The sequence below is a fragment of the Peromyscus californicus genome, unplaced genomic scaffold (assembly GCF_007827085.1).
Source record: "Peromyscus californicus insignis strain IS unplaced genomic scaffold, ASM782708v3 Scaffold_18__1_contigs__length_77618521, whole genome shotgun sequence".
NCBI lineage: Eukaryota > Metazoa > Chordata > Mammalia > Rodentia > Cricetidae > Peromyscus > Peromyscus californicus.
The window spans coordinates 34,555,033-34,577,121 of NW_026294480.1; the positions used below are offsets into that span (position 1 = coordinate 34,555,033).

Genomic DNA, 22,089 nt, shown 5'->3' on the forward strand with positions numbered 1-22,089 from the left:
AATGAAAAACTATTGGATGGGTCTTAGCTGGGGACCCCTGTATCCCTCCATACCTCATGGAAATCCACATCCCTCTAGGGATTTCTGCTAGCTGTGATCATGCCTATGCTCTGCAGGCTTCATGTGCTTTAGTTTTCTCTGGTATACAAAACAGATTTGAATGTCAGCTTTCTCAAGTCTCCAGGCAGAGACCACAAATATGAAAGCTATGAAAGCATCACATCCCCACGGCACCTGCCAAGTCCCCCCTTCCTTCTCATGTGCAGCAGCAGCTCGGCGATCCCCTTCTGTGACTGAATTCAGAGTGCTTCCAAGAATGCCCTTTAACCCGTGAGGTTGTCAAGGCACAATACTCTTCCCAAGAAATGCATTATTTCACAATGAACAACTCAGCCATTAAGACAGTTTTTAAGGAAAAATACTATTCACATCAAGAATTCAGTAGCATTTGAATTTTCTTGAAAAAAAAAAAGGATCTTATAGCATGTGGGACATGAAAGAAAGAGGACATTCTGCTAGGGGAAACGATGCACTATGACACCACTCTGCTAGGGGAAATGATGCACTATGACATGGTCTGAGGTACTCACCAAGCATAAGTCTTCCAAGAACAGCAGGAACAGCAGCTTGGTGTAGATATGGGAATCCCCCAAGTGTGTGTGTCAGGTTCTGATACTCAAACTGGCCTAAGAGGGTGGCCTAAAGCTTTATGGTTGCCTGCCCTGTGGTTCCCATGCTACTACAGTTTGGTCCTGAAGCAAGCTCATGCTCTCACTTTCTGGCTGAAAGATGGAGAAGGGAGATGACTATGTAAGATGTCAGTATCGTGAAGGAGAGAGACCCATGAAGTCAGTGCATTTGGGAACCTTACTCTAGACTGTATAATGAAGACAGAGATGTTACATGAGAGACAGACCTCTAGCCAGGACGCAGACTGGCAGTGCTCAGGTAGGACAGACGCACAGCAATTTAAGGTACCAGAATCGAGACAGATAGTGTGAAATCAGATTCTGCACAAGGCTGCTCAGACTAAAACCAAACAGGCTACTATAACCATTAGCATTCATCATAGGGTTCAAAGAAGACTCAGAAACTTGTAATGTTCAAATGTATAGGATACAACAAAAATCAGTCAGCATGTAAAGACCTAAGCAAACCTTAGCTATGTGGAAAAGCACAGCCAACAGACACTAATAACAAAATGACAGACACTGATAGTATGTGACTTAAAAATATGCTCCAGGAAGTAAGGGCAAACACTCTTGGAATACACAGAAAAACAGAAGGAAGGCTTCAGTGTAAAAATAAGTATAAATAAAAGTTTAGAACTGGAAATCACAAAGTTCAAAGCTGAAAAACCATTGGATGGGTCCAGTATCTGCATGACTGTGATAGAGAAAAAGGTCAGTGAATCTGAAGACAGATCATCAGAAAGTATCCAGTCTGAACTGGAAGAAAAGTGAAAAAAAAATTTAATAGAGTCTAGGGACTTGTGGGAAAACACTCAAAGTCTAAAATTCAACACCGGAAAGCCAACATGGCAAGGATACCAATTCTCCTAAGATTGATTAATAAACAATGGAATTCAAATAAAACCATAGCAGATTTATTTGTACTTAAGAGAAACTGATTCTAAAATTTACATGGAAAGGCAGAGCAACTAGAAAGAATAGCCAAAGCAACTTAGAAAAGAGAAAAGTTTCGAGATTCCTATTACCTGATCATTACCTGGCTTCAAAAGCTGCTCCGAGAAAATCAGTGTGGTGTTAGGGTAAGCACATAGATGTTAGGGTAAGCACACAGATGAACTGACAAACAGGAGAGCCGGAATAAACACAGAGAACCAAGGGCTGAAAGGCATTCAAGAGAGAAAGGCAGTTTTTGAAACAATTACATTGTAACATCTAGACTCGGAAATGAAGAAAATAAAACTTGGCCTGAACCTCATACCTCATACAGTCTCTTACAAAAAATGGGTAATAGACCTAAATGTAAATGAGTGAAACAGTTACTGAAAACTTAGAGGACAATTCTATGTGAAAGAGGTCTATAAATACGATCACTCAAAGCACAATCCATAAAAGAAAAAGTCAGTTAGACATTGTATGAACAGTGAGACACTGTTAATGAAAAATAATAATAAAAATTAAAAAATTAAAAGCATGAGAGAAAAGTAGCAAATATGATCAAGAACTCTGAAATCTCAGGAGCCAAAAACAACATAAAAGAAAAATGGGCAAAGGCCAGAGGAAAGCACAGGACACACTAAGAATGACAGCTCCCTTTCAGAACGGCAAGTGAAACAGCTGAATGGTATCGAACAGGAATTGGTACATCTCTATATCGAACAGGAGTTGGTACATCTCTGCACACATGCTTGTGCTTGCTGCACCTCAACCCCCAGGTCCAGTGGGAACAATGTGGCATAGATTGAAACACTCCTTTCCTTAGGAAAGATCTGCATGAAGTCAGCAAAAGTATCTGAAAGCCTACTATAGGCCAGGCATCAGATAAATCACAAATTATGTTTTATTAAATCTATATAAGATCACAATGCCATTTTGACTTACTTTGCCTCATTTATGTATCTTAGAATCAATAAGACGTGACTAAGGTGATGAAGGTGATGATCTATTTTGAGAGGTTAGGCACAAATAAGTAATAGGAGAAATGATTCAAAACTATAAACACTGCACAGTATTTTCAATATCCAACACATTTAATTCAGAAAGTACCATGACAGGACTACCTGAAATCCAAATGATACTCAGGGAGCAAAGCTGTGAGGACCAACATGTTTGGTCCTAACCTCTGATAAATATGGACCAACATGACCTCAGAATTAGAGAGTCTTGCTGCAAGCCACAAAAATATATGAAGCAGAATTTCAGCTGATTATGACAAGCTAATACCTGGAAGAAGCCAAGGGCCTTCCAGAGGTCAAGCTGAGGCTCAAGGAGTCTTAGTGATATTGGCTTTTGATTATCAGCCGTTTCCTACTATGAATTTCTCGTGTGCTATTGTAGCTTTTCCATCATTTATTGGGCACCATTTCCCCTCTACTAATGGAATATTTAGATAACCTTCTGTGATGACAGCTATGCATAGCCAACCCCAGTTCAAGCCTCCCTGTAATTATCATCATTGGCAGCATCTGGCCAGGTCCATCCCCAGATGGAGAAAAGTACCTTATCAGAGATACCTCTGTACTCTCTAAGAACAGACTTAAGTGTCCGGACTACCGGATGTGCTAATTAAGCTTAACTTTCTCCTTTCCAAAGTCTTATCTCTAGTTTTGATTCCACCCTTAACAATTAACTCAGAACAAAGGGTTCCAACTTACAGGTACATCTAGCTGTGGTGGAAGTTGCCTAGACAAGCTGCCTGGCGACTGAGCACTCACCAGAAATGGTGGGAGCAGAGATAGCTTGGAGAGATAAGGGTTAAAGGGATAAAAAGACAGTTTTATTTTCAGAGATGAGATGGAGGAGTGAAAAGAGAATGGAAGTACTAGATGGGTAAGAACTGGAGAGGAACGTGCTGAGATGGAGAAGAACTAGATTGAAGGGCTAGAAGAGAGGACTAGAGGAATGAGATGGAAGATGAGGAAGAGCCAGATGGGGAAGAACAAGATGAGCAAGAAGGAGATAGGAGAGGAGCTACGATGGGAAAGAACTAGATGGATGAGAACCTAGATGGGGCAGAACTAAGATGAGAGAATTAAGATAGAACTTAGAGGACAGCAGTGAAATGTAGAGAGAAATCAGGCAAGAGAGGAGTTAGGCACGAGAATAGAACTGAAGCTGTGTAGATAGGATTTTATCCCAGAGGAAAAAAGTAGATGGACAAAAAGCTTGGTGTACTTAGATTATTTTCCCAAAAATAATTCTCACTGTTTGTAGTTTCTCTTCTGGGCCCCTGGGAAGTATATTATTAAGGCTGGCCTTTTATTAATATACAAGAGAGTCTGAGTCCAGCAGTCCTCCAAGTATGGTATGGGAATACTGTGTCTACAGGGTCAAAGTCATATATGAACACCGTATGAGCACTGCATTTATTTGTTGTGGAATAGAATATTTGTCTAACTATGTAAAGATGTGTTGCATTTGTTTATGCTTCATTTGTTTAACTATGTAAAGGTGTGCTGCTGTTTTACTTTGCCTAAGGCACTTGATTGATCTAATAAAAGGCTAAAGAGCCAATAGCTAAGCAGAGGCGGGATAGGCAGAACTGGTGGGCAGAGAGAAAAGGGGAGTCAGTCAGCCAGCCAGGGAGGAAGCAGGACAGCAGGATGGACAGTACTTAGATGAAGTAAACGAGCCTCAGGCAGCACATAGATGAACAGAAATGGGTTAATTTAGGTTTAAAAAAAGCTAGCTAGAAACAAGCCTAAGCTAAGGCTGAGCATTCATAATTACTAGTAAGTCTCTGTGTCATGATTTGGGGGCTGGCGGTTCAGGAAAGCCTGCTACATTTATACGTCATTTTTATTCTCATTCTTTGATGAGGATATAGTGACATCTTAAAATTACATTCATTTATTTGTGTGTCTGTGTCCATGTATGTGTTACTTGTCACGTGCATGTGGAGGTCAGTGGACATCATACAGGAGTTGGTTCTCTTACCATGTGGGTCCATATGACCAAACTCGGGTTATCAGGCTTGGTGGCGAGTACCTTTCTTTACTTGCTGAGATTTCTCAGAGAGTACATGATATGAAAGATCACAACATTACAAAGTACACATACCTGCTCCTAACATGCTAGACTTTAGATATTTGAAGAGTAAAGCAATGTCACTCTTCACGAAAATTTTCTGTTTTGCAGTTATAATTAGAACCACAACAATGACCAGGATAGAAAAATACCCCTAAGGGGACAACAGTGACATTCATATCTTGGCCGTCACCCACAGCTTCCTAATTGGACTTATGGCATCTTCAACAGGAGGGAAATCATGCTTGGTACTGGAAACCTAGCCAATTGTCCATGGCCAACAACTTCATGGATCTTAAAGGGGAATCTTCACCACTTTACTAAACTATCATGATTCCTAACTACATTCTATATACTTATCCTTATACGGATAGGTAAATATAGCTCACACTCCTCATCAAAGAAGCTTCTCTTTGCAATAGAAACACACAAACACACACACACACACACACACACACACACACACACACACACACACACACACACAACTGGTTAGATGCAGAGAGCAAGTGATCACAGGGCCCAGTCCCAGTGGATACATTTACAACTTAACTCCTGCACATAAGGTTCAGGGAACACTGAAAGAAGAGCTAAAAAGACTGTAAGAACCAGAGGACCAGAGAATCTGCAATGATATTGTGTCTCCTAGAAATGAGAGAGAAACTTCACCCATGATTCCTCAACAATATGGCTCCCTAAACAATAGACATGCTAACGGGGAAGGGGGTCATCTCATGGGGTGGGGGCACCTCTAGACAAAAAAACTACAGGCAACTAAGAAATGCTGAGAGAAGGAGAATTAGTCTTTCCCAAAGGTGAGCCCTAACTGGTTATCCAATACCAAGTTGTCAGCCCAGAAATTAGGTACAAACAACACTCAATGTACTCAGTCGGTTGTTTTATATATTAATGCACATATATATGTAATAATAACAATTAAAGAAAAAAGGCCATGAGTCGGAGAGGAGTGAGAGTGAGGGGACATGGGAGGGGTTGGAGGGAGGAAAGGAAGAGCAGAAATGGTGTAATTATATTTTAATAAAAAACTGCTATTTATGTTAACATAATGGTTTTAAATAAGTATTTTAAAGATTTTTAAGCCTTCTTAGTTTTAATTTCTAATAAGGCAAAACACTGGTAGTAATAAAAACCATATAAACAAAGTTTTCAGGCTTGTCAATAATTTTTAAAAATCTCAAGGGTCCTGAGATCAAAATGTAGAGACCCATTGCCAAGCTAGCATTAAAGGGAGACCCTACATGGCTAACGTGGGTTCTCATTTCTCTCAGCTGTGTCTGTGTGTACCAAATTGTCACTCAGGCCCATATAAAGTGACGACCAGTATTAAAACATTTATTTATTGTCACTATACCGTTCGTTCTCTACATGGCTGAATTATCTACAAATAACAGTATGCACTGAATATAAAATACGCTTAAAGCTTTACCAGGATAAGCAACAAGATGAAGTTATGTTCAAAAATGAAATTGTATGATACGATCTGACCAGGTGGGTCTAAAAGTCAAAAATCATTTTTCAAAAACATGTGCCTTTTTAAAAAGTCACTGTTTCGGATACTCAGACAAGTGGTATTCATTACTTCTGTTCTAATAACTCCAGAGGAAGGCTTTAACATTTCTTCAAGTCAAGTCTTGGCTCACAAAACTCCAATCTCTAGCAGAAACAAACTACAACTGATGGATAAAACTGATTTGTAATGCAAGCCACGGTGTGGCAATAAAGTAGAGAGGAAAGAAATGCAGACTCTAAAGTCCTAACATGCAGGGCTATTCTAGAAGGACAGCTTTTCAGAGTCAACATTAGGAGTACGTAGGGATGAGGCTCCAAAGAAGAGCAGCTATGCTGAAGATTGTACAGTTTTATTAAAACCAGAAGCAAACCAGACCATGTGAGTATTTTAATTTTTATAAAAGTGAAGCATTTCTTTTAAAATGCTACTCTCTTTCACTAAGGCCGGCAAAGAAGCTTAATTAATTCTTGAGACGTTAACTACCCTAAAGGCAAATCTGAAGTGATATTTACTTGTAAGTATAAATTGGAATGACATTTGAGGAGGGACACAATGAAAATATTCAGCAGAGGCCTAACATGTACCCTCACTGACTAAGCAATTCCAGTCTTAGCAACTGAAAAAATGGGTAATGAAATAGATAAAAGGAAATTTCTTGTAGTATTGTTCATAATACCAAAAATTGAAAACTGGAAAAGAGCCTGAATATATAGTAACATGGTCAAGTAAGCCTGTTCTTAACCACATGATGGAATATCACACAAGATAAAATATTAAAATTATATAAAAATTATGCAAGCAGAAGTAGTCCCTATATATTTCTGAAGGGAAAAAATGAGATAGAAAATCAGACATTTTATTTTTGTTTAAAACAGGCATGTACAGCCGGGCAGCAGTGGTGCTCACCTTTAATCCCAGCACTTGGGAGGCAGAGGCAGGCGGATCTCTGTGAGTTCAAGGCCAACCTTGTCTACAAAGTGAGATCCAGGACAGGCACCAACACTACAGAGAAAAAGCCTGTCTTGAAACACAAAACAAAACAAAACAAACAAAAAACCATGCATGTACAAGTATGTCTGGAAGAGGCTAAATTTATTTATTTATACACACACACACACACACACACACAATGTAAATACATTTTTATACATTCCACAGACTGTCATATAAATTAGTATATATAGTATTTATCTTTGAGTTCGAGATTTAGATGCTCTTTATTTACTTCTTTGAAGGGCATATCACTTACTTTTCTATAGTAAATATTCTTACTTCTGTAATAATCATTAAAGTACTGATTTGACATAATCATGCAACGTTAGGATATTTGAATTCTTATGATATGGAAGGCTGTATATACTAAAGAGGAACGTGTTATAGCAAAGAGATGAAGAGAAAGAAGAAGGCAGTGGACTACCATATTAGTTATCACTTTATCATGTGTTTTTGATGTACAGTTTTAAGACAATCCTAGCAACCTGGGAAAACATTTTCAAGAGAACCTGAAAGTACACAGTGAATACCTCTAGGGTTTCTCTCACAGATTTAATATTTTCGTGGAAGAAGCAGGTGGCTTTAAAAAAAAAAAAAAAAAACCACCCACCCAAATGTCTCTCCACTGCCTTTTTAGCCACAGCTAGCTTCTTTCTACCCTTGTTTGGAGCTAATCAAGCTTTATCTAAGCAAACTCAAACTGGCATCTTGACTTCATTCGCACAGTCATATGAGTCCTCTGGCTGATGCCTCCCGCCATGTGTCTAAATCATTTATGAAATCCATGCTTGAAGCAGGTCCTACAGCAGCACGACTCTGATGTGTGGGACTAAGAAATACAGTGCCACAGAGACCACTCCACCTGCTAACTCTGAATCTGGTGCCACCACTGCCACTGAAACCAGTGGCTGTCAGACCAAAGGAAAAATTCTGGTAATTTTGAGTGAGAAGTTTCTATCATGCACTTCAGCTTCGTCTACCAATAACACATTTTAAGTGCCTTCCTAGACAGTGAAGTCTGGTAATAATTATCAAACACCATACACACTGTTTACAATAGAATCCTATTTCTTTTCTTTCTTTCCCCCTCCTGCTTTTTTTTTTTTTTATGAAAAATAGAATGCTGCTGCTGAATGGTACCCACATGCCTGCTGTATACCATGCCAACACAGCAGCTCAGCCAAAAATGTGAAGAGAATGGTTTGCCAAGGAAAAGAAAACATAACAAATTGGTAATGGTTTCTATCTTGACAGAAACTGAAAATGATCCCTCAATGTGTGGCCACTCATGTGGACACATAAAAATGTCTTAGAAGCAATCATTTTACCTCAGATAACAGACCCTGACAGTGCCATACAGCATACTGGCTGACTTTCACGTCTCAAAAAAGTGGCAACCATGACCTACAAAACAGTCTGGGAACCATGTAATTTATGCATAACACACATGCACATGCCATGCACTCCTAACATTTGCTATAACTCATTTTGAATATGAGACCCCCCTTTTCTGGGTAGAATTTACGTTTATGAGGGAGAAGCTAAATCATCAGAGACCCAGTGAAGCTGAGTTGGCCGCTCTGTGAACAGAAGTGATGCAGTTCTTATAAAGCTACAGAATTCCATGGTCTGAAGCACAATGCAAAGGCCTTACATAAGGACATAGTGCATTCTAGAGGGTTCTGCATAGTGCTGTCATCACTAGAGATATTCTTGTTAAGATGCTACATTAAGCAAATACCAAAAATATCCTGGAGGTACATGACATACAGATTTGATTTTCTGCTTAGAAGATGACCACTGGAAGGAAAAAATGAATCCCCGAGACTGGCTGATGACCACTTGAACTTATCTCCCTTCCTTCACCATGTTTTTTCTTCTTTCCTTTACCACACTTTTTTCCTTCAGATGGAGAACCAGCCATCATCACAGACCGCTGACCCCCCTCCCCTGCCCCCATTTAAGGGAATTTTCTTCTTTAACTTTCTAATGAGGAGATTAGATGGAACATTGATTATATGGTCAAATCCTTTAAAAAATAAGAGTGACCCTTTGGAAACACATAATTGGTATCTGAAGATAAAGAGGAATTCAGGACGAGGAAATACTGAACCAAAGGCCTAGGAAGAACCTTAGGAAGTTAACTGATCTTACCAAGTTGAAGGTAAATCTGAATCCTGTGGGTTATGAGTTTTGAATGAAATTTCTGGGGTTTGAATTTGATGGTGATTTTTCTGTTTAATAAAAAGTGCTTAGATGGCTTACACAACGGTTAGAAAAAGTTAATGGACATCAAGCTGCTCTTACAAAATGCCCATCTTGATGAGTTAAGTGTAAATGAATCAGAAACACATGGGTCCTATTTCCTTAAAAAATGCATAGATTCAAAAATAAGGGGAAGAGGACTTGGCAAAGTGTGTGTGTGTGTGTGTGTGCGCGCGCGCACGCGTGTGTGTTAGCTGACCCCCAAATAAATATTTGAAAGATATTTTGAGACACAGAAAGAATTCAAAATAAAACTAACCCTGTGGAGTTACATAAAAACGGAATGTTCTTCTATGCACTTGTCTCTATGGGTCAACACTCATGGAGCCTTTGCACAGAAGTACAGGAGTAGCCAGCTTCTGCCTTCAAGCAACTTTGAATTTGGGTATAAACAGTATATAAATACTGAAAACTGGTTACAAGAGATCAAGGATTTTATAAAGCTTGGCATCATAACCCAGATCCTACGGAAACTATAAATTAATGGAGAACTATATAGAAATTTTTCAGGGCCCTGGAGTAGGTAGGCTTCATTCCATCCAAGCCATTCTCATGGAGTCCTATTGGCTAAAGTTACATTCAGTTGCAGAGTTTTACTTGTTTAAATGTTTTTTTAATAAGTGTTTTTATGTCTTTTTAAATGTGTGTCCAGCCTCTTTCCTCCACCCACTAGATTTGTGAGTGCTCCACAAATCTTGCTGACTGCTTTCCTGGAGGATGGGAGTGTTGAACAGTTTTGAAATAGGGGAGATACTGTTGGCAGGGCACATTGGGCCATGATTCTAGGTTAGGGTAATGGCACACGTGATGGTTCAGAGACTCCAGAGGGTGAGTCATGCGTGTGGGGGGTACTATACTGGTTGGCTTGTTTCAAATGTGCCTAAGCCAGTCTTGTGGGAGGTGGAGGCAGTTAGGTGTGGGGAGGTCTAATATACTGCATGTGAAGTCAACTTGAGGACAGGGGTGTGATAAGGGAAGACACGGTCTGACTGCTTTTGGTCTTTGCTTATACCTTCTTCCCCAGAATAAGATCGAGTTCTAAGCACAGAGCATATACATGTCTTTTCTTTAAGAGTTGAAAAGTATCTAAAGATAAAATTAATCATGCACATGTTCCTAGGATCCTGTAGATTAACTTGAACAGGAAGTTGGAGGGAGTATAGTACTAAAATAGATGACTGAATTCTAAAATGTTTGTGGGAAAGTATAAGAATATATTGATTTACTATCTTTTAAGGTTGTTTCCTGGCTGTCTAACATAAATCTTATCTTTTTTATAATTTTAAAATGACTTAGGGCATCACATCTTTCTTAGACACTTTTTTCCTGGCTCACAGAAAACTGACATTAAGTGAATGATTGGTGAGTTCAGTTATTTCACTCGGCAACTGACATGGAGTAAAAGGGTGAGGAGGCCTACAGTGCTGAGGGTGAAGTTTGAAATGTCCCAGTGTCTTCTTTCTGAGCCACTTGTGCAGGGTCAATACAAAGAAGCCCAAGTCCTTACCATCCTTCATCATCTTCCACCTCTGCTTCAGGAACGCTGTCCTCAGGCGTTTCAGTAATTGCTTGGCTGAGCTTAGATTTAAACTGGCTGAGCAGTGCCAGGGTCTGAAATGACAAGAGATGCTATGCTGGTGATAAAGGTCATCCCAAGAGAGACACTGGTAGAAAAGAAAATAGCCTACTGGGATGTCAGACACAGGTAAATGCTGGCCTTTTTTTAAAAAAAAAAAAGTAATAAAACTGCTTTCCAGCTATAGTGGCGGCCTTAGTAATCCAACACTGTCCTGCTTGGATCTGCACTGGCATCTTCCCTTAGAGACATTTCAGTCTTTTCTATCCCAGGACTTAAATGTGCTCACACAGGAGACATTCTAACTCTGGAAACTACATGCTCATTGACAAGTTTTTAGCGCTTTCCCAACAGAAGAGCAAGACACCAGCATATGCTGAATCAAATACAAGATGTGAAAACATCCACACTAGGGAGGTAGAATGAATAAACCCATCAATTGGTGGACTATGGGTAAAGTGAAATAACATTTTAAGAAAACTCTTGACATGTCTTAGAAACTAAAGTGAGCATTCCCTCTAATTCAGCAACTTCAACCTGGGAACACACTTAAAAAAAATCGGATGCCAGAAAATGGCTTTTGTAGTAATATTCATCTACACGGAATATGAATGCTATTTAGAGAAAGAGTATTTCTCAATAGGCATTTTTTTAAAAAGGAAAAGAACATTACTTTAGATTCTTAGTTTTCTCTTAGCCTTTGTGGACAAGAAGCAACAAATGGCTACACTTTTCTAATCACATCTCCTGGCTGTAGTTAACAGTCTTCTAGGATATGAGCAGAAAATATGGGCTAGTAATCAAAGTTTTCCACTCTAGGTTTTAAAGAGTTCTTCTTTGTGAGGATGAGGGATGGAGCCTAACCTGTCTGAAAAATCAAGGGCCTAATAACAAGTTTGGTATTTTAATTCAATTTTAAATTCCTCATTCTTCAAGGGATGTGTGAAGCTAGTGTGCAGCATATGAGTGACGGGAATCGGAGACAGGAGAGAACTTAGCTCCATACTCAATCTTGAGATCATTAAGATTATAGTTCAAGAAACAATGAAGTGGTATTACAGTCTAGTTCAATAAAGGTATCAAAATACTTGCAAGAAACATGGCAGCTATTGCTAAAAAAGGTAGCGAAAAGTATATGACTTTATAAAATACTCAATTCCCACATGGGCAAGAATGGAAAATATACACATTACCATGGTTGCGACATGAGAGAAATTGGTAAAATGTGTACATTTCAACAAAATATTATCCCAGGCAACCTGAAGGCCGTCTGTGTTAGGACTTGGGCATTTTTATCTGCTTTTAGAGTAGATATTCTAGAATTAAGATCTTCAAATAATGTTAACATTCCTTGTTTTTAATTTAAATTCGACTCAGTAAAAACACAAAACACTGTATTGACTATAACTTTTCTTGTGTTTAATTTATAGTAAGAAAAAAAGATTACTTCAGAGATTTTTGAAAAACAGAAATACTCAGAATAGCCAGTGTTAACAGTTTTGGTAAATGTCATTCACGACTGTGTGCATACATGCTTGTTTATGTTTTAAACATGAATATCTCTGTATATGCATCTCCATATCTAATCTGAATCGTAAAAGTAGGCCGTATGAAGTTTTAAGGTGATCTCTTGTATAATAGGAAATATATAATCATTTTAAAGACTTATTTTTATTTTTAATTATGTGTGTATCTGTGTACACACACAGTGTATGTCATTTGTGTGTGGGTGCACATAGAGGCCAGAGGCATTGGGTCTCCTTGAAGCTGGCATCACAGGCAGTTGTGAGTGACTCAACATGGACTCTGAACTCAGGCCTTCTGCAAGAGCAGTATGTGCTCCAGCCTGCAAATATATGTTTTGAGGAAATAAAGAACAATAAAAACAAGGAACAAGAATTTCTTAGTGGAACAAAAATGTAAAATTATGCTAGATGTGGATCTTTCCCCCTGAGTTAGAGTGGAAAGGTGGTTCATTTTTAGGGCCAGTTATCATGCTACTGACATTTTCTTAAAACGATTAAAAACAAACAAAGATCTCCTTGCTCATTCTGAGCTTCTTCATTTAAGATCATCAGGTTTTGTCTAGGTACAGCCTAAAGTAACAGATGCAGGTCAGAAGATATGACACTGCATTTCTGGGGCACACTGTAGGTGATGATAGCACCCACAATGGAGGCATTTCTGGTTGGCTTGCTGGGCAATGACTCAGTATGCTGGCCTTTATTAAAGGAATATCTATAACAAGTCTTCTCGGTGACAGCTCTGCTTCCAGGCTGCTCTTGACTGTTTTGAGACTGGGATAGATGGTCCCAGAGTACAGACAATACCATGTTACTTTCTGCTAGCGATGCTTCCTTACTGCACAGACTAAATCTAAATCCTTAACAGGATTCCAACGAGAACACTCCTGATGACTTTTCCTCTCTCAGTTTTGTCTTCTAGTTGGGTTAGCCATACTTAGCATCCTTCCTCTTTGAGCGAGGGTGAAGACTTTTCATACAAACTCCTCACACACTGATCCTTCTGCCTTACCACATACTGTTTCTATTTCTCCTGGGTCTCCGGGCTGATGTATAAACTCGGAAAGATCCTTTTCTCAGAGAGACCTTCCGAGCTCTCTGGTCATGTGCAGAGCCTGCTGTCACCACTGATACAGTTCCTGGCAACAATGCTCACAGCCTTTTGTTGGTATTACTCACTCAATCTTTTCCTGGATAGTTCAGAGAAGTCAGAGAGCTAGCTACCTACTTGTGGAGATACACTAAAAGTAGAGATTAGGTTCTTAACAGTTATTTGCTTTAAGGCTGGGGTGGGGTGGGGAACTACGACAAATGTAGTGGCTATACAGAAACTTTATGACTCCATGAGAACAAGTTAATAATGCGTTTTTTCTTAATTTCATTCGGTGTATCATTTCTTTTGAAAACTGCATATGTTAGTACTCTCTAATTAAAATCTCCAACACCAGATTTCTTGTTGAACTCTCTCTATGATTATTTCCATGTTAACTATCAGGATCATGATCCTTTATTACCAGTACTTAAATGTCATTTATAACACAGCTTCTGATTAGATTAACTTAACCAAATAGGTTTTGAATTTTAATATGCTTTTATTTTGCTTGTTTTATTTATATCTCTAAAATAGTATATGCTCATATGTGCAAGGTAACACTAAAAATCTATTTTAGATACTCCCCTTAAGATTTTAAAATTTCATGTGTATGAGTATTTGGCGTGCATGTATGTATGTGTACTATGCGCATGCCTAGTGCCGAAGGAGGCCAACAGAGGGTGCTGGATCCCTTGGAACTGGAGTTACAGACAACTGGAGTTACGAATGGCTGTGAGTCATCATGCAGGTTCTAGAAACTAAATCCTGCTCCTCTGTAAGAGCAGCAAGGGCTCTTAACCGCTGAGGCAACTCCACCTCCAGCCTCAAACCTTTTCAGTGTAAAGGGCAATGGGAAGATTTGTTTTTATTAAGTGCCATACCACCTGGCCAGCTGGCCAGCTTATTCTATCTCTTCTCAGCTCCTAACTTTTTCACATTACTACTTTAAAAACATTGGGAAATTTTCTTGCAACAAATAGGGAAATCAGTGGAAATCAATTTACGGACCGAACCCTGTAATCTTAGGCAGTGTGCTATTTCATGTCCAGCATGGGGCACACTGGGCTAGAGGAGGTCCTCGAACTGTCTGGAGCCATTGCTGCTCCATGGACTGCAGGAGGCAGACTCACTGCATTTCTGAAAACATGGGGCTTTATGAAGCTCTTGTATTTGACATGAGCAGACCAGTTGAAATTTCAACGTTTCAAGGATTTTTCACATAAGTATCTGAGAAGAACTTTAACATTTGGATCCCTATGAGTGGTCAAGGTCATTGCATTCCACCCCGTACATTTTCTCCTTCAGGGCTTTCCTGGACACATAATCATATTACAGCATCACTGGAAGAGAGTAAAGATAAGCATTGAACTACACATGGACTTTGGTTCTGAAGTTACCTGATCTTCCCGGGAAGTTCCCTTCTTCGGCTGCTGCTTCCTCAGAGCTTCGTACTTTTGCTTTTCTCGCCTATATTCTGCAACAGCGCCATCTGGGGCAGCTTCTTCCTCTGCAGAACAGGAGCATATACTCAGTGCGGCTCAATTAGGTCTCATTTTTCCCCATTAATTAAAACAAAACCAAAATGAAAAAACAAAAAAACAACAATCCAACGTGATCCCCCAAAATCTATTATTTTTTTCAGCTACAAAGTGACCTGCATTAAATTTGCTAGATTTTGCAGTTTTTCCTATACTATACTACTTTGTTTTTCTTTTATATACTCACTTAAGGCTGACTGTAAAATAATTTATCTCACTTGAAAAATAATTTAGATTTTTCTAAAATTCAGCAGTACTACTTTACATTGTTTCTTTCCTTATGATATGCATTTCCAAATATTGGTTGATGTTTCAATTATTCACCAACTTTGCTCCTCCCACAGTTAAAATAACAAAAGCGAACTTCAGCTTGATGGAAAATAGAAAATAAATACGCCTGCAAATTAAGTCAAGACAGCAGAAGGAGAAAAAAAAGTAAGTTTTACTAAGTCAGAATTTGGACAACCAATCTACACACTCCAGCACCACAATGAACAAATGAAACAAACAAACACCATATAGCAATAGTGTCAGAAACACACATGCTTAGTAAACACGTGTGAGGAGAGGATCCCTAGATGTGCCGTACATAAAATGATTTTCATAATCGATTTTCAAAGATTACTTTCACATTTCCCCCTTGAATTACAGTTTCGATTCTCAGTCTTCTTATTGTCCCATCACAGCTGCACTTGCACCATCCTGGGATCTAGCACCTTGATGCCTTTAAGATCCTTATATGAGGCAGTCAAGGCTTTCTCTCTCTCTCTCACACACACACACACACACACACACACACACACACACACACACACACACACACACACACACACTATCCTCCCAACCCCCCATGGTGCTGGGGCTCAACTATGGGGCTTTATACCTGCTCAGCACATGCTCTACCGATGAGCTACACACATTCCGGCCCTGATGCACTCCTTCCTAGATCCATCTCTCACTTCTTTGCCCTGTCCACCTCAAAGTGTTTTCCTTCACTGTCCATTCCTCTTGAAACTCACCCTACTCTCGACTCCCTACCTTTTGTTGTTTTTTCTTTAAGGAATACTAAGAACATTCCATCTCTCCATTCCCCAATTACATTTCCAGCCTAATTCCTGCTCATTCTGTAGGTCTCAGCCAGGCTGGCACTTGGTCCCGGCACCCTTCTGGGTGCAGTCATTGATTCTGGTCTGGAGGTTCCTCAGAGCTTCTAGACTGACTCTTAGCACTTATCAGACTTTATGGTAATTTATTGTTTACTCTTCTTTTCCTACTAAGGGACATTAAAATCCTTGAGGGAAAGTCATCTTTTCCCATCACTTAGAGCAGAGCTTGGCAAGTGATACATGTTGATAACTAACGAAGTAAGTAAAAATGAAACTTTAGAGGGGGAAAATGAACAGGCCGTGGGTCAGTCTGATCCCCAGGCTGCAGCATAACTATCATGGCTCTGGATCTGTCATGTTAGGGAGTCAGTTATATTCATATTCTGCTGTTTTGTAAAATTCTAATGCTAACAAATATCTTCAGAACTAGCTAGTGTTAAAAACAAAAGACAGGTCTCCTAAGATCTTCAGGTACAAGAGACTGAAAGCCTTTTTTTTTTTTTTTTTTTTTTTTTTTTTTTTTTTGTGGCAAGAACTTTAAAATAAAAGGGAATATTGATAGATGTGTTGAGCTACCATTGCCACTGCTAAGTTAAGTTAATATTCAACCACGCTTATTTTAATGATTCTAACATGCATTCCTTTATGAATGACCTCTGTTAGTAAGGGTTAGTCTCTTGATTTCACTTTTAAGGAGTGTTTACAAAGTAGACTTTAAAAACATTGAAATAAGGAAGGTCTTACCCTATAGCCCAGGCTGCCCTCAAATGTTAAGATCCTCCTGCTTCAGCCTCTCCAGGGGCTGCAATTACAGAGGCTTGCTACTGCGCCCAGCTTCAGTAAATATAGTCTTTAAATTGTGCAACAAGGAAGCCTTCTAAATCAAAATTTAAAAGCCAGCAATAGATAAATTTAGGCATATAATAAAGCATGAAAATTCTCCAGCTGTGCTGGCTAGAGTAAAAGCCTTCAAATAATTTATAGAGTAGTACTAGCTTCATCTTGGAAGCCAGTAATGACAAAAGTTCTAAAGGAGCTATATTGAGGGATACTTTAGATACAGTGAAATTCATTTGGGGTATAAAATATAACCACTCTGGTATTGTGTGTAATGTGTTTTTCTACTCTCTCTCTCTTTTGTGAGCTATCTATGAATTATTTACTCACTCCAAGATCACAGAAGTTCTTTTCCCCGATGTTTTTTCTTTAAAGTATACATACTTTCATACTTAAAAGTAAGAAAATTTTACTCTGTTAATGATTTTGATCATCATTCAAGGTATATTATCACTCTTGCTTGAGTGGGGCTGATCTGTACATTCTCCCTACTCCTGTCATTATGAAAACCATTTATTCTGATCAAGGGAAACACATGTTACTTTGAGCAGAGTCTAAAGCTACCCAGAGTCTGACTGTGATAAGGATCCCTGAGTAGGTATGCTTTTAGATATGGAAATAGTTCAGTTTCACTCTTTCTCTGCATTTTCCATTTTTAAATTACAGGGAAAAGTAAAGGTAACTTTAATGAATCACTTTATCCCCTCCATATTTATCCAACTATATCTTTATATATTTCCTAGTCATGATAATGAAAATACAGGCATGTAGTACAGCTATAACTGAACACATTGCCCTGATAATATCTGAATATTGTAAAACTCAGTCATCCTTCCTAAAAGTATGTTCATACCTACTTTCACCAAAGTGTTGTATAATGTAACTGGTGGTATTAATGGCAAGCATCTAAAAAGTGAGTGAGTAACATTAAAAAATGTTAAGGAAAAGTTGGATAAAACTGTGGGACTTTTCATCATTACTCCAGATCAAACAACAACTATCGTTATCTCCACGCTCTCTCTTTGGGGGTTTGAGTGTAGTCTTTAGTACTTCTTGTACTTATCCCCCCCTGTAACTACATCCATTCTCAGGAAAGCTCTAGGTCAAAAGGTCTCAAGAGGCACACTGAAACTGCGCAGAATTCTAGACTACCACCTATCCTCCATCGCTAAAGCAAATGGCATCCAACACAGTCCTGGACTGTAATCTTATCTTGACTACAGCTTTTGGCTTCCAAAGAGGGAAACTATAAAAATGAGACTTTTAACTCTCTAGTCACAAGTAAAAGCATTTTGACTTTAATATAACTGACTGGATTTTGTAATGAAAACTAAGAATGTGAATGCTTGGGACCTTGCGGTTAAATAGGTAAATCACAGACTGCAACCTAATGCAGCTGTAAATGCTCCCCACCCCTTAGAATGTTCTAGAAGGACCCACAGATTCTTCGGTGTCACAGAAGTTACATTTTTCAGCTGTAACTACCTTTGGGCTTGATTACTTGAGTGCATTATGGAGGTTCTTAGTGCTTAATTGTGTTTATTGGTCATTTACTCCAATTTAATTTGTGTTTTTAATGATATGCTCAATATACTCAATAGAGGTAAGAAAATGCCAGAGATCCACAGCCAAACACCAGGCCGAGCTCCAGGAATTCAGTTGAAGAGAGAGAAGAGGGATTCTATGAGCAAGGGCATCAAGATCATGATGGGGAAAACTACAGAGACAACCAAACCAAACTAGTGGGAACTCATGAACTTTAGACCAACAACTGTAGAGCCTGCATGGGACTAGACTAGGCCCTCTGCATATCGAGACAGTTGTGTAGCATGATCTGCTTAAGGGGGCCCCTGGTAGTAGGATCAGAATCCATCTTTGGTGCATGAACAGGCTCTTTACAGCCCACTTCTATGATGGGATACCTTGAACAGCCTTGAGGCAGGGGGAGGGGCTTGGACCTGCCTCTACTAAAGGTTCCTCCCCATGTTCCCATGGCCTTACCTTCTTGTAGGAGGGAATGGGGAGTAAGTTGGGAGGGGGAGGCTGGAGGGTCAGGAGAGGGAAGAGGGGGACCTTTGGTATGTAAAATGAATAAATTGTTTTCTTAATAAAAAAAGGGGGGAATGTCTATTTAGTTATGAGAGAAATCTTTAATTAAATGAAAACAGATTCTAATAAATCATTTCTAATAGAAAAAAGATGTAAGAAAGTGCCCCACTGCTTTCTATTTACAGTAGACTAGTAAGAAATGAGAACACAGATGCATTGCCTGAATTTGGGGATAGGGCAAGACAGACGGCTGGGTCCGGCAGATTGTTTTAAGGGTGGTCTTGCTAATCTGCTTATTTCCAGAACAGACAATTTTAGCAGTGAAATGTGCTGAACTGTGGCTCAGTCTGATCTTATCCTGTGATAATTTTCTCACACAGTTATAAAAAAAGGCTGATGTGTTTCACAGTACTTATGAAGGGAACTTGATGCTGCTTTGTGTTTGTACGCCTGCAGGTAGGGTTAAATTTTGTTTATTATTACTTTTACTTTTATATGTATGAGCATTTTGCCTGCATGTATGTCTGTGTACCACCGTGTGCCTCACACCCATGGAGAGCATCAGATCCCCTGGAACTAGAATTACAGACAGTTTTGAGCAGCCATGTGGATGTGCTAGGAATTGATCACAGGTCCTTTGGAAGAGCAGCTAGTGATCTTAACCACTGAACAATCTCTCCAGAAATGGATGAGTTGTTTTGATTCACCTCCAAGTAATTAAAATACAATATATGATTAAATGTTATTTACTAAGATACATTGATGGGATAAAAGAGAAAGAATGTATCTTATAGAAATGGTATTTTCTTCTAAAAATTTAAAAGATTTTCTAAACTAAAGTTTGTAAAAAATCATTTCAGTTACAGCTGAAAATTACCTACATATCTCCCTAAAGTAATATTTAAAATCTTTAGTTCTTATTAAAGCAATTTTCCTGTCAAAATTAATATTTGCAACTGTTTCACAGTAAATAAGCCTCTTCTTAGAAATATAACTTTACTAATGAATTCCGTCTCTTACAACCACAAGAAATAATGACAAGATTTGGTTGACTATGTTCATAGAAATTAAAGGTAGAAAAGATTTATTACATAACTTCTTTTACCTTGTTGGCAAAGAAAGGTTTAAAAATGAAAGTCAGTTTTGGATCAAGAACTAATATAATGTAATAGCATTTGGGGCTGGGCGGTGGTGGCGCACACCTTTAATCCTAGCACTCGGGAGGCAGAGGCAGGCAGATCTCTGTGAGTTCGAGGCCAGGCTGGTCTACAAAGCAAGATCCAGGAAAGGCACAAAGCTACACAGAGAAACCCTATCTCGAAAAACCAAATAAATAAATAAATAAATAAATAAATAAATAAATAAATAGCATTTAAGAGCCATTGCTGCTCTTCCAGAGGACCCAGGTTAGGCTCCTACACCAATACAGTTGCTTACCACCATCTGTTACTCTGTTACTCCAGTTCCAGATGACACCATACTCTCTTCTGGCCTCCACAGATACTAGGCATTCACACGGCACACATACATACATGCAGGCAAACATGCATACTCATAAAATGAAAATAAATTCTTTTTTAAAAAAAGAATTAAGATAATCTGGCCACTAGTTTTTTATGTAGGAAACATACTAGGCAAAATAGAATGACCTAATCAAATTCATCATGTATAATTTTGTTTTCTACAAATTAGTAATTCTAAAGCCAGTAAAGCCGGACAAGTCTAGGTAGGCATATTGCCTTCAAGACATACTCTCTAGCCATTCTAGCTCTTTGTTTAGTGAAGTGAGGTGGTTTTTAAAATTGATTAATTAATCTATCTATCTTAACACTCCTTGCCTTAAGGATGTCTTTTCCTTCTGCTTTCATTTCTAGTCAGAAAGATAAAGGGCTTGAGATGGCTGCAGGGTCTGCAGATGCTTCACTGGGCAGGTCTGTGACACCAGGATGAAGCCTAGTCAGGTTCCATCTGAACTGAATGGAAATTGTAGCTCAAACACTTTGACAAGGTAAAGTCAGCTAAAGGTAAACGAATCTTCTATACAAATGCTGTTAACTCGTTCACTTCCTAACAGTGTGTATGCGTGTTGTGTCCATATTGAGATAAAGTATGATATACTATGAATACTCATATAGTCACGGAACACTTATTTTCCATGTTTTCAGTTCTCATCAGTAAGTAGATTAATTTTCTTAGTTCTGAATTTCAACTTATCAATTCTCTGTTTAGTTGTGTCTAATCAGTTTTGAATCACCTACTCAGATACTGACTTTAAAAGCTATATGATTTTTATTAATTTATAGAAGTTATATTTGGCTCTTTTTCAAATTCATTTACTTTTTTCATAACTATATTCATCTATTCCGGTTTTGATTCTTAAACAGCCTCTCCAGCTATTAAAACATACTTGTTTCTTTTAGACTCTTGGGGTCCTTTTGCTATGCCTTCTGGCTCTGCCTACAGAGGTTATATCTCATGTTTCTAAGATTAGTTTATTTCAGTCACGTATGTATTTTCATCATACTCCACAGGAAATTTTAGCACATTTATTGTGTAAAGGTTCCTTTGCATTTGTTTCTCCAAGACAATTAAGACATTCTATTGGCCCAAGGCTATCTTTTGACATTTTGATTTAACATCCCTATACCATACAGGTGGTCAGACTTTATAAGCATGTCTACTGGAGGCTTAGAGTCTTGCTTTTGCTTTAACGAGAAACTTTCTTTTTCCTTTCTTTCATAGTTCTGAAAAATGTCGTGGGTTTTTTTTTTCCTTTTCTTTTTCTGGATCTTTCCAACTCAAGACTGCATATTCTGTTCACTCAAGACTGCATATTCTGTTCAACTATGAGATTAAGACTTCA

At 38.7% G+C, this 22,089-nt stretch overlaps 1 protein-coding gene across 1 annotated transcript in view; it reads right to left on the reverse strand.

Annotated features, from left to right (window-relative positions):
- Positions 1 to 22,089, reverse strand: part of Cwc27 (CWC27 spliceosome associated cyclophilin) — a 185,039-nt gene that overhangs the window by 23,200 nt on the left and 139,750 nt on the right. Inside the window, exons 12-13 of the mRNA XM_052743231.1 lie at positions 15,094 to 15,203; positions 11,012 to 11,115 (exon numbers count right to left, since the gene is read on the reverse strand). Coding sequence (XP_052599191.1) covers positions 11,012 to 11,115; positions 15,094 to 15,203 — 214 coding nt within the window. The remainder of the gene's footprint in view (positions 1 to 11,011; positions 11,116 to 15,093; positions 15,204 to 22,089) is intronic.